The sequence below is a fragment of the Rana temporaria genome, chromosome 4, assembly GCF_905171775.1.
Source record: "Rana temporaria chromosome 4, aRanTem1.1, whole genome shotgun sequence".
In the NCBI taxonomy this organism is placed as follows: Eukaryota; Metazoa; Chordata; class Amphibia; order Anura; family Ranidae; genus Rana; species Rana temporaria.
In genome coordinates this window covers 65,040,103-65,054,191 of record NC_053492.1, presented here as the reverse complement: position 1 = coordinate 65,054,191, position 14,089 = coordinate 65,040,103, and the positions used below count along the sequence as shown (strand labels likewise).

Sequence of the window (14,089 nt, the reverse complement as noted above, 5' to 3'; positions counted from 1 at the left end):
GCATTGGCCAGCCCGGGGCGAACACGTGCGCGGTACTGTTGGGCACGCTGCAGTATGTGGCTGATCGGTTCGGGGTTCCACTGGCGCCGGGGAAGACGGAGGGCCCCACTACCTCCATTGTCTTCTTGGGTATCGTGCTGGATTCGATGAAGATGGAGTGCCGATTACCGGAGGACAAGCTGGAGGCGTTGAAGGCGGAAGTGCGAGGGACCATTGGGCTACGGAAGATTCAGCTGCGCAGTATGCAGTCGCTGCTGGGTAAGTTGAACTTCGCCTGCAGAATTATGCCCATGGGGAGGGTGTTTTGCCGCCGGTTGGCGGGAGCGACAGCTGGCGTGCGGAAGCCCAAGCACTTTGTTACCCTTACGGGGGAGCACAGAGCCGACTTGAGGGTCTGGCAGGAGTTTCTGAGTTCCTTTAATGGCCGTACGTTGTGGATGTCCGGGCCTGTGAGCAACTTCGACTTGGAGTTGTTTACGGACGCTGCTGGCTCGACAGGGTATGGAGCATTTTGTCAAGGCAGGTGGAGCGCTGAGGCGTGGCCGAGGCAGTGGCAGGAGGCGGGATTCTTGAAGAATCTGGTGCTCCTAGAGCTGTTCCCGATTGTGGTGGCACTGGAACTGTGGGGTGAGACGCTGCGGAATTCGAAGGTACGCTTCAATTGCGATAACCTGGGGGTGGTGCAGGTAGTGAATCGTATGTCGGCGGGATCCCCGCCGGTGATTTGTTTGCTGCGCCATTTGGTGCTACGTTGCTTGCACTTGAATTTCTACATGTATGCTGTACACCTACCGGGGGTCGAGAACACCTTGGCTGACGCTTTGTCTCGTTTTCAGTGGGACAGGTTCCGGGAGTTGGCACCAGCAGCGGAGCAACACGGAGTCCCCTGTCCCGCCTGGATGTGGGACATTGTTTTCACAGCGCAGCAGGGTGGATCCAGCGGTCGGTGAGCAAGGCGACATGGTCGGCCTACTCCAAGGTATGGCGAGAATGGGTGGAGCTGGCGTTAGGACTGGGTATCTCCCCGGTGGGGCAAGAGGCAGGCATCGCTGTCCTCTATTTTCTCACGTTGAAGATGGAGCAGGGGGTGTCGGTGTCAGCGATCGATCGGGTGTTGGCAGGCTTGACGTTTTTCTTTAAGTGGCACGGGGTGACGGATTGCACAAAGGAATTTTGGGTGAGGCAGACGGTGAAAGGGTATAGGAAGGGCAGGAAGGCGGCCGATTGCCGCTGGCCGGTGTCGTTTGGGATGCTTCAGAACCTTTTTCTGCGTTTATCGGCGGTGTGTTCAACGGCATACGAGTGTGCACTTTTCAAGGCAGCTTTTGCACTGGCCTTTTTCGGAGCATTGAGGGTGAGTGAACTGGTCAGTTCCTCGCGAGGGGTGCAGGGTGGTTTGCTGATTCAAGATGTGGAACTATCCGGGGGAAGTCTAGGAATCTGGGTGCGTAGGTCTAAGACGGACCAAAGGGGGAAAGGAATGCGGCTACAGTTGTTCAGGGTTCCGGGAGCGGCAATTTGTCCAGTGCGGGCGGTGGAATCGTTTCGATCCATGCGTCCTGGGGCGGCAGGGTCCTTCCTAATGCATCAAGATGGGTCAGCATTGTCAAAGTTTCAGTTCGTGGCGGTGTTCCGGAGATGTTTGAAAGACGCAGGGTATGACCCGAAGGATTATTCGGCGCATTCGTTCCGGATCGGGGCGGCTACCGAGGCCGCCCGGGCCGGTTTGGCTGCGGACGTGGTGAAAAAAATTGGGCGGTGGGATTCGGAGAGGTTCAGGATCTACATCCGCCCTCATTTGATGCTTGAGTAAGTTCAGGGCCGGGGAGTTATCTGGGGGGCAGTTGTTCGTACACAGTGTGAGTGGGAATGGGGATTGCTGTTAGAAATTATATGTGTTTTACTTGATGTTTTTCAGGTGGTGAGCCTTGCCTGGTATGGATACTAGGTCACTCATACGTGCATTGGGGGGCCAGACAGGTGGATGGTCGGCCGAACGGCAGGCAACTGGGCATCCCTTTTCAAGAAGCCCTGGTCAGGTGGATTGGGTTCCCGGGGTTGGTGTGGAGCAGGGTCATGCCGGAGGTACAGAAGTTTGTGCGTTTAGATAGGGCTCCGGACGTCCTGGTACTCCATGCAGGCGGGAACGACATGGGTTCTAGGTCCATGCATCAGCTAATCCGGGACATAAAGTATGATTTTCTTAGGTTGCGCTCGTTGTTTCCAGACATGATTATTGTCTGGTCAGAGATGGTTGGACGCACAGCGTGGAGATGGGCCTGGTCGGTGGAGAAGGTCAACAAGGCGCGGGTTAAAGTGAACAAGGAGGTGGGGAGGTTCTTTATGCGCAATGGTGGAGTGGTGGTGAGACATAGAGAGTTGGAAGTTGAGACATGGCGTTTTCTGCGTAGGGACGGGGTCCATCTCAACGAGGTGGGCATCGCCCTATGGGTGCTAGGGCTGCAGGAGGGAATCCAGAGGGCCCTGAGGGTGTGGAGGTGCTCGCAAGGGTAAGGCTTTATCCTTGTGAGCGGTGGCGTGTTTTTGGGTCTCGGTAAGACTAAAAGTCTGGCTAGTTGGGGTAAGTTAAAGTTGTACCCATACGTGGTATGGGAGGTTATGGTGTACCTTGTGGTTGGCGGGTGTTAACCAGGAAGGGGTTAAAGGGTTAAGGTCACTGAGGACGGTTACACTGCCTCCGAGTCGGTGTCTTGCGGCTGAGGCCTAGTTTAGAAGTAGTTGTCCCAGTGTCCAAGTTCGAGAGGGGTGGTCCTTTTGACCACCAGGGGGTTGTTGATAGGGTTATATAGTATTTAAGAGTTATTTAATACAGTTATTTATGTAATGTTATTGGTTTAATAAATAAGGCCTGATGGCCAATTTTACTCCACAACGTGGTCTTTGGCATTATTGGGGTTAGCAGGGTGGTACGAAAGGGGGTGGTAACATGGGGGTTTAAGGTATTAAGTGGTCACTAAGATCAGTCCTTAACATGTCATGCGGCCTGCCTGTCTCGTGCCCAATCGGGAGGATGTCTAGAGGATTAGCAAACCCTATGCTTTCCCTACCGCTAGTTCTGTCCCTAACAGATGGGGCATCTTTCCCTATACTGCCCATTCGCAAATTCAGGCCAAACCTGGGAGGCAGGGCCTTAAATTGGCTCTACCTGATGGCTGCCAGTCACATGGGGCAGGAGCATCCAATTGGATGCTTCCCCAGTGACCACAGAGGAACTGTGTTCTTCCTGACCTCCTCTCTAACTGCTGTGACGCTGCAGAAGAGCGCCGCCTGCAGTGGAGAAAGTAGACCGCATCTGTCTACATGCTAGACAAAATGAGCCATCAAGCAGGTAAACAGACAAGAGTGGTCTGTAACCAAAGTAAACCTTGCAGCCATTTCAACTTTTGAAAACAAAAATTCTTCCCAAGAACAGGAACTACAAGGTGTCCGCTAATAACTTTCCAAATTTAAAAAACTTGGTTTAATCTCCTGAAACCGGTTTCAATTTGTTACTAAGAACTTGAGTTTGGATCTTCACCCTGCCCACCCTCCTTTACCCCGGTACAATAAGAGTGTGAATAAGGGGGCTCTTACTAGATCAGAGGACTGGATAGATGAGGCTGAAATCCGGAAAATAACATTCTTAAACAGAACACTGAGCTAATTATATATATATATATATATATATATATATATATATATATATATATATATATATATATATATATATATATATATATATATATATATATATATATATATATATATATATATATACAGGGCTTTTTTTCAGGGGGAACTTGGGGGAACTCAGTTCCACCACCTTTGGCTCAGACCCTTTGGTGCCAGCTCACCACAATCACTTGTAAACACAGAAGTCTGGTTTCTGTGTTTACAAGTGACAGCTTTGTAACCCCCTGAACTCTGCACTCTGCAATTCTGGTATGTAATGCCCCTTTAAGACCCTTCTACTGTTTGTGAAATCTGAACGGGTCATGGTTGAGTTCCTGCACCTATTTTCTGAGAATAAAAGCTCTGTGTATATATATATATATATATATATATATATATATATATATATATATATATATATATATATATATATATATATATATATATATATTTGTGGAACGGTCCCCCCAAATAACTGCAATTCTGGCTGAAATATTCACCTACTCTTGGCCGTAGAGTGTCACAGACCCGTTTCCTTGAGGTGCAGAGAGCAAGGCTCTTCACGTCTGTACTGCACTCTGCATCAAGAATGGCCCACCAACAGAGAAGATTAAGGCCTGGTTCACACTAGTGCGTTGCTTTTTTGAGCTGCGTTGTCGTTGCGAATTTCTCTAGAGGGTGTTCTGCAGATCAACTGCGGTTTAGCTGCAGATCAGGTGCGAATTTGGAGACCTGGGAGAAGTTCCGGGTGAGAGGAGAGTGGGGGAGAATTGTATTGAGCTGAATGAGAGAAATTCCTGCAGAGAACTGAACACATGTGCGAATTAGATGCATACCCATAGAAGATAATGGGACTGAATTCGCACCTGAGCCGCACCGCAAGACATAAAAACCGCATGCGGTTTGGAGGCAATACGCAGTGCGGATGCATCGCACATATGTGAACCAGCCTCATTGAAAACAATGTATTTTGAAATGTCCTGCGAATTAGATGCGGTTTAAACCGCACTCAATTCGCATAGGTGTGAACCTGGCCTAAAAGAGGAAGAAGACCCCACTCATCATGTGACCTGCTTGAAGGCACCTGAAAAAGTTAAGTATAATAAAAAAATTAAAAAAACATGGGCAGAACGCTCAAGGGTGGAGGCAGGGCCCTTGGCGGAGGTGCCCAGAGCCCAGGGTTGGCCTTTGACAACAAAGTGATTAGCACTTCTGCCTAGCAACACTAGGATCATTGGTTCGATTCCAAAGCACTGCACTACCAGCACTGAGTTTGCATGATCTCCCTGTGCCTGCGTGCGCTCAAGCTATGACTAAGCACTGTTTGTTAGTGTGAAACGCGTCAGCTCTTCTATCCGTTCTGCTGTGGTATGCATTTTTTATTTCATTTTTTGAATAAAAGGCAAAAACTTTTTTTTGGAGTGCGGCTGTCCAGAACTTCTTCCTGTTTTATTACTCCGGTTTCCTCCCACTCTCCAAAGACATGCTGGTAGGTTAAATCAGGGTTCGACGAACCCCGGGCGCCAGGTCTCCATTGCGACTAGAATTCGCGACCTGGCGCATCCTGTGTCTGTGTGCCCCCGCCGCGCAATCCTATCGGACTGGCCGGTAATTGAGGCTGCGGCTTTGCGGCATTCTGCAGGCCTATGCTTTCTTTCTGTGATCTGGTACCGTCTTGTGGTGGCCGTTGGTATGACAAGACAACCAGCAATTCTAATGGTGCTTCCCCTGTTTGTTTTCACTGCCATCTCCTTCCCTCTAATTAGAACCTACAAACATTATATATTTTTTATTCTAACACCCTAGAGAATAAAATGGCGGTCATTGCAATACTTTCTGTCACACCGTATTTGCTAAAGCTCTATGAACGCTAGTCAACGCTCCTGTCACTAAATAAAATGGTTAGCTTACAGTCCTGTTTACACATTGCATTTTCTTTGCTTTGGCTTCGCTTCCAAAATTATACCCTGTGTAGCTTTAGTGGTGCTTCAAAACGTCTTCAAAGCCTCCATAGAAGTCAATGGCAAAGCTCGCTTGAAGCCCCACTGAAGCCCCAAGAAAGGTACATCGAAGCCCCATTGAAACTCCACCAAAGCCTCATCGTAGCAACAAGCAAAAGCAAGGTGTAAACAGAACTGTAAGCTAACCATTTTATTTAGTGACAGGAGCTTTCACTGAGATTCAGAGAGCTTTAACAAAGCCTGTCCGAAGTCATGTTTTGAAGCAAGTGTAAACTAGCCCTAAGGGACATTAAGTTGTAAGCTCCTTGAGGGCAGGGACTGATGTGAATGTATAATAAAAATATCTAAAATGGAAACTGCCACAAGATCCCTGACAAGATATCAGGTAAGCGTTTGCAACTATTCATGTACTGATCGCGCATTAGAAATATGTTTAAATTAATATTTATAGTAAAGTATTTGAGATTACAAAAAAATAAATACAAATTTTATGCCCAGAACCCTGCTTTAAATAAAATTTAATTTGCCATCATGCACACCAGCAGAAAATTGTACCTAGATAGGTGGATTCAGAAAGACCGCCGTATCTTTAAGGCGGTGTAGCGTATCGTATTTACGCTACGCCGCCTTAAGTTAGATAGGCAAGTACTGTATTCACAAAGTACTTGCCTCCTAACTTACGGCGGCGTAGCGTAAATGTGGCCAGCGTAAGCGCGCCTAATTCAAATTAGGCTGAGGGGGCGTGTTATGTTAAAGTGGAGTTCCGGCCACAATTTCACTTTTTAAATATAAATACCCCTGTAATACACAAGCTTAATGTATTCTAGTAAAGTTAGTCTGTAAACTAAGGTCCGTTTTGTTAGGTTGTTACAGCATTTAAACACTTTATAAAATATAAATTGACTGGGGCCATCTTAAGTGTGGGCATCATGAAGCCAGACTGTATGACTTCCTGGATTTCAGCCTTGCAGATGCACAAGCAGTGTCAGATCAGGTTTCAGCACCTGTGCTGTCCAAGTCACATGATTCTTTGAGACTGGGGAGTGCACAGACTCCTGGAAAGTTACACCCACTACATTCCCAGGAGTCTGTGCGGTGCATTAAGCACCTAGGTGCAGGAAGTGGGAAGATTAACTATTCTGCCTAGCAACAACACTTTGAAGGTATCTAAAAAAAATAAAAATTTTCGTAAAGGACTAATGACATTTTCTTAAAACTACTGATGTAATGTTATATTTATGGGTGGAACTCCACTTTAATGGGGGGTGATCTGACGTGATTGACGTTTTTTACGAACGGCGCATGCGCCGTCCGTGTACATATCCCAGTGTGCATTGCGGCAAAGTATGCCGCAAGGATGTATTGGTTTCGACGTGGACGGAAATTACGTCCAGCCCTATTCACGGACGACTTACGCAAACGACGTAAAATTTTCAAATTTCGACGCGGGAACGACTGCCATACTTAACATTACTAGTCCAGCTATTTGATGGAATAACTTTACGCCTGAAAATGCCTTACGTAAACAGCGTATCTTTACTGCGACGGGCGCACGTACGTTCGTGAATTGGCGTATATCTATGCATTTACATATTCTACACCGAACTCAACGGAAGCACCACCTAGCGGCCAGCCTAAATATTGCACCCTAAGATACGACGGCGCAGGCTGTCGTATCTTAGATAGGTTTAAGTGTATCTCAGTTTGAGAATACACTTAAACTTAGGACGGTGCCGATTCCGAGTTAGGTCGGCGTATCTACTGATACGCCGGCCTAACTCTCTGAATCCACCTAAGAGTCTAGAATTCACTTCCAAAAAGTCAGCAAAGATTTTATGATCTTCTTAGAGCATTTTGCAATTATACATTTGCCATTATATATTCACAGTTTAATCATGTGGGTGCAATTTTCTTTAAGGGTCAGTCCACTAAAAACTGATATTCCAGTTTTTTTGGGGGTAGAAAAGGTTGAGATGACAGTGGGTTCAGCTGGCTTTGGTTCTCAACCGTGCGCTGGGAGGGCGAGTCAGCTGTCAATCAGACTTCCAGAGTCTGGGGCAGCTCTGATCTGTCAGCTCATAGCAGGCAATAGGTCGCTACCAGCAGACACTGGGTCATAGGAGAACGAAAGTAAGGATAGTCCTGTGACCCAAAAAGAGTATGGCCAAAAAAGCTTTGGCAATATCTCTGTTTTAAATAAGCATAGAAATGAAGTTAATTTGCTCACAACAATCAAGTTGTATTGACTTTTTACGACTCCAAAAATAAGAAAACCACTCACCCACAAAATGCAAGAGTTGGTAAGCGGTGAGCCAGGCTTCAGGGATGGCAGCAGCATTGGTATCTGTCATACCAGGAGGGATTGGCATAAGCTGACTGGAGGCTACTGCGACATATTGGGCATTTCCTCCCCCAGCCAACAAAGCCATCACTCGATCTCCAATCTTCCAACATCCGTCAGCACCTGGACCGAGTGCCACCACTTTACCCGATGCTTCCAGACCTATAATCTGACTGGCTCCTGGGGGTGGGGGATAATATCCCCTTGTCTGCCAAAAAAAAACATATATGTTCCATTTTCTGACAAAGATAATGATATAAATTAAGCAGTTCAATCTCATTATAAAATGATATTCATTGAATAATAAAATCACAAGAATACCTCAATGCTCCTTGAAAATACTGTATATGTCAGTTTTTCTTTACCAGTAACAAATCTAAGTTGTGTACCATAAAGTACATACTACTGAATGGGTTAATTGGAAATGTAAACACTTAACATACCTGTAGTAAATCTGCCCTGTTCAGTGCACTTGCGTGGACTTGTACTAGAACCTCACCCTCCTTTGGGACAGGTCTGCTCACTTCTTTAACATAGAGGTTATCTGGCCCTCCCGGAGCATCAAAATGTGCCGCCAACATCTTATCTGCAAAACAAAAGCAAACAGATGTACACAACTGCAGATGTCAAGACCCTAAGCCACCCCACTTGCCAGTACTGCACACTCCCTATTTCCCAGACGGTAACCCTAACAAGGGGCCAGATTCATGTACACTAGCGGCGGCGTAACGTATCCCGTTTACGTTACACCGCTGCAAGTTTTCAGCGTAAGTGCCTGATTCACAAAGCACTTACCTGTAAACTTGCGGCGGTGTATCGTAAACACGTCCGGCGCAAGCCCGCCCAATTCAAATGGGGCGTGTACCATTTAAATTAGGCGCGCTCCCGCGCATGCTCCGTTAGGAAATTCCCGCCGTGCTTTGCGCGAAGTGACGTCATTTTTTTGAACGGCGACGTGCATAACGTACTTTCGTATTCCCGGACGTCTTACGCAAAAAAAAAGTTCGAAATTCGAAGCGGGAACGACGGCCATACTTTAACATGGCTCGTGTAAAGTGAAGGCATGTAAAACGAGACTTAACTTTGCGTCGGGAAAAAATTACTAGCGACGACGTAACGAACGCGAAAACCGTCGTGGATCGCTGTAAATGCTCATTAGCATACCCGACGCAGCAAAACGACACCCAGCGGCGGCCGAAGTATTGCATCCTAAGATCCGACGGTGTAAGTCAATTACACCTGTCGGGTCTTAGGGCTATCTATGAAAAACTGATTCTATGAATCAGCCGCATAGATACGACAAGAGATACGACGGTGTATCAGGAGATACGCCGTTGTATCTCTTCTGTGAATCTGGTCCTATAGCACTAACCCACAATGTAACCCAAAACGAACTCCCATGGTAACCACAAAACTGACCTTCAAAGTAGCCCTCACTCTATCCCTAACATTAACTTTCATTGTAACCCTAAAACTAACCCTCCATGTGACCCTGACCCTCACTGTACTCCTAAAAATAACTCTCCATGTGACCCTGACCCTCACTGTACTCCTAAAACTAACCCTCCATGTGACCCTGACCCTCACTGTACTCCTAAAATTAACTCTCCACTGTGACCCTGACCCTCACTGTACTCCTAAAACTAACTCTCCATGTGACCCTGACCCTCACTGTACTCCTAAAACTAACTCTCCATGTGACCCTGACCTTCACTGTATTCCTAAAACTAACTTTCCATGTGACCCTGACCCTCACTGTACTCCTAAAACTAACTCTCCATGTGACCCTGACCCTCACTGTACTCCTAAAACTAACTCTCCATGTGACCCTGACCCTTACTGTACTCCTAAAACTAACCCTCCATGTGACCCTGACCCTCACTGTACTCCTAAAACTAACCCTCCATGTGACCCTCACCCTTACTGTACTCCTAAAACTAACTCTCCATGTGACCCTGACCTTCACTGTACTCCTAAAACTAACTCTCCATGTGACCCTGACCCTCACTGTACTCCTAAAACCAACTCTCCATGGGGTCCTGACCTTCACTGTACTCCTAAAACTAACTCTCCATGTGACCCTGACCCTCACTGTACTCCTAAAACTAACTCTCCATGTGACCCTGACCTTCACTGTATCTCTAACAATTACCCTCCCTGCAACCCTAAAACTAACTCTCCATGTGACCCTGACCTTCACTGTATTCCTAAAACTAACTTTCCATGTGACCCTGACCCTCACTGTACTCCTAAAACTAACCCTCCATGTGACCCTGACCCTCACTGTACTCCTAAAACTAACCCTCCATGTGACCCTGACCCTCACTGTACTCCTAAAACTAACTCTCCATGTGATCCTGACCTTCACTGTACTCCTAAAACTAACTCTCCATGTGACCCTGACCTTCACTGTACTCCTAAAACTAACTCTCCATGTGACCCTGACCCTCACTGTACTCCTAAAACTAACTCTCCATGTGGCCCTGACCTTCACTGTATTCCTAAAACTAACCCTCCATGTGACCCTGACCTTCACTGTAACCCTAAAACTAACTCTCCATGTGACCCTGACCCTCACTGTAACCCTAAAACTAACACTCCATGTGACCCTGACCGTCCCTGTAACCCTAAAACTAACTCTCCATGTGACCCTGACCCTCACTGTACTCCTAAAACTAACTCTCCATGTGACCCTGACCTTCCCTGTAACCCTAAAACTAACTCTCCATGTGACCCTGACCCTCACTGTACTCCTAAAACAAACCCTCCACGTGACCCTGACCCTCCCTGTATTCCTAAAACTAACTCTCCATGTGACCCTGACCCTCACTGTACTCCTAAAACTAACCCTCCACGTGACCCTGACCCTCCCTGTATTCCTAAAACTAACCCTCCATGTGACCCTGACCCTCACTGTACTCCTAAAACTAACTCTCCATGTGACCCTGACCCTCATTGTATTCCTAAAACAAACTCTCCATGTGACCCTGACCCTCCCTGTATTCCTAAAACGAACTCTCCCTGTAACCCTGACCCTCATTATATACGTAACACTTACCCTCCCTGTATGCCTAAAGCTAACCTTTATGTAACCCTAACACTAACCCTTCCTGTGACCTTAACACTAATCATCCCTGAAACCTTAACATTAACCCTCCCTGTATGCCTAAAACTAGAACCCTGTGTAACCTTAACACTAATCCATCCTGTAAACCTAACACTATCCCTTTCCTGTACAGCGTATTTAAAGGCAAATACGCACTTGGTCTGCATATGCATAATTTAACATGCAACTTGCATATGAATTTGCTACTTTGGCTTATTCATATGCAAATCCCCTCAACAGCTCACTCATATGCAAAAGCCGAGGGAGGCTCCTCCTTGGCTGCAGTCACACTCACAGCTTATGGGAGGACTATCCTCTGTCAAGGCATGCAAGGTCTCTAGTATCTGGTGAGTGACTTTATGGAGGGGTCTGTACTCGTGGGGAGGAAGAGGGTCTGTACTGTAGGGTGGCCTGGGCTCTGTACTGAGGGTTGGTCTATACTGGGGGATTGGACTGGGAGGGAGAGTCTGTATTGGTGGGGTCTGTACTGAGCAGGTGGACTGGGAGGGGTCTGTGCTAAATGGGGTTTAAGACTGTAGGGGAAATCTATACTGCGTGCGGAATTACATCTGGTGTTAGATTTGTACTATGGCAGATATGGGCTTAGGGATAGGCTATCTAGTGGGAGGAGGGGGGCAATTTCAGGTATACTTTGTACACTAGCTTGTGAGTTATGTAGTTCTGACCCCTACACTACCTCCGTTACATACTCCTGACCCCAGCACATTGTACAATAACCACTCCTGACCCTGCAGTCTGTGCGATATTCACGGCTGAGCCCTTCATTCTGTGTTGGGCACCATGTACTCTGCGAGTTATGCACTTCAGAGCTCTCCACTCTGTGTGTAATGCACTTCTAAGCCATGCATGACAGACACTGTGCTATACATATCATACTCCTGACCACTGCACCCTGTACATACTACTGGCCACTGCACTCTAAGTACATTACTCCTTAAGTTCTTCTTTAATATTATTACCACCTCCGCCACCACCTGTCATACGTTGGTGGCAGAGGGGGTAGGGGGTAAACACACACTCCCAGCAGCTGCACCTAGAAACCCCCTGCACCCCTCCACTCACCTCTCATTACTGTCCTCCTCCTAGGAGCCCCCTGCACTCCTCAACTCTCATGCCATAGCTGTTGTCCTCCTATGAGCCCCATGCACCCCTCCACTCTCCTGCCATAGCTGGTGTCCATCTAGGAGCTTCCTGCACCCCTTAACCCTCCTGCCATAGCGGTTGTCCATCTAGGAGCCCCCTGCACCCCTTAACCCTCCTGCCATAGCGGTTGTCCTCCTAGGAGCCCCCTGCACCCATCCACTCCCATGCCACAGCCATTTTCCTATTAAGAGCCCCCTGCACCCCCCACACCCATGTCATAGCTGTTGTCCTCCTAGAAGCCCCCTGCACCCCCCACACCCATGTCATAGCTGTTGTCCTCCTAGAAGCCCCCTGCACCCCTCCACTCTCCTGCCATAGCTGTTGTCCATCTAGGAGCCCCCTGCACCCCTCAACTCTCATGCCATAGCTGTTGTCCATCTAGGAGCCCCCTGCACCCCTCAACTATCATGTCATAGCTGTTGTCCTCCTAGAAGCCCCCTGCACCCCTCCACTCTTCTGCCATAGCTGGTGTCCATCTAGGAGCTTCCTGCACCCCTTAACCCTCCTGCCATAGCGGTTGTCCTCCTAGGAGCCCCCTGCACCCATCCACTCCCATGCCATAGCCATTTTCCTATTAAGAGCCCCCTGCACCCCCCACACCCATGTCATAGCTGTTGTCCTCCTAGAAGCCCCCTGCACCCCTCCACTCTCCTGCCATAGCTGTTGTCCATCTAGGAGCCCCCTGCACCCCTCAACTATCATGCCATAGCAGTTGTCCTCCTAGGAGCCCCCTGCACCTCTCCACTCTTCTGCCATAGCTGTTGTTCTCCAAGTAGCCGCTTGCACCCCTCCACTTACCTCTAATTACTTCCCTCCTCTTAGTAGCCTCACCTGTCATTGCTGTCCTACACCTAGGTGTCCCAGACACTCCTCCATTTACTTACCTGCCACTGCTGTGCTACTCCTAGGAGTCCCCTGCACCCCTCTACTCACCCCCCATTTTAGTCCTCCACCTAGTAGCATTCTTCACTCACCTCCCACTGCTTTCCTCCACCTATGAGCCCCCTGCACCCCTCCACTCACCTGGCATTGCTTTATTCCTGCAGGCTGTCACTGTAAGCAAAGGGGATTCTGAGCAACTTCATTAACTTCAAGACAATTCCATTCCATAGGGAGGGGGGGCATTGTATATCCTTTACATTTTCATCTTTACATGCTAACTCTAGGAACATTGCAGAAGAAATACATATTGAGAATTACTGTTAGCTAAAGTTAAACGAAATTAATTTTCAGTAAAAATACAGTCTGGGCGTTGCTTGTCTCCCCTGCAAATGAGAATGGTTTATTCCAGCTGCTGGAGCTGTCTCATGCTTGTTCATGGTTTTGTGGCCACGCCCCCTGGTGGGAAGAGAACAGAGAGGCATTAGAATGGTGGGGGAGTGTCCTGGAATAGGAATCACACCTATACACATTGCTTGTATATATTATGTGCCTGCTTTATTACCAATAGAGAAGCTGCAATGTTCTAAAAGCTTAAAGTGACAGTAAACTTTGGTTTTAACCACTTGCCATCCAGGCCATGTCTGACACTTCGCTCTTACATGTTGCAATTCTTTATGTCACACAGTATTGGCGCAGTGGTTTTTCAAACACAATAAAAATAAAAAAATAAAACACTTTCATAAATAAATAAAATAAAAAATAAAAAAAATAGCCCATTTTTTTTTTGTATAGTATTAACCACTTAAGGACCGGACCAATATGCTGCTACATGACCCAAGGGGTTTTTACAATTCGGCACTGCGTCGCTTTAACAGACAATTGCGCGGTCGTGCGACGTGGCTCCCAAACAAAATTGGCGTCCTTTTTTCCCCACAAATAGAGCTTTCTTTTGGTGGTATTTGA

General features: G+C 47.5%; 1 protein-coding gene across 1 annotated transcript in view; it reads right to left on the bottom strand.

Annotated features, from left to right (window-relative positions):
• The window catches only part of TP53I3 (tumor protein p53 inducible protein 3), a 31,186-nt gene extending 17,674 nt beyond the window's left edge, over positions 1-13,512 (bottom strand). Inside the window, exons 1-3 of the mRNA XM_040348506.1 lie at positions 13,268-13,512; positions 8,418-8,560; positions 7,915-8,182 (exon numbers count right to left, since the gene is read on the bottom strand). Of these exons, the coding sequence (XP_040204440.1) occupies positions 7,915-8,182; positions 8,418-8,560; positions 13,268-13,274 (418 nt within the window). The 5' untranslated portion in view covers positions 13,275-13,512. The remainder of the gene's footprint in view (positions 1-7,914; positions 8,183-8,417; positions 8,561-13,267) is intronic.
• Positions 13,513-14,089: the final 577 nt, after the last annotated feature.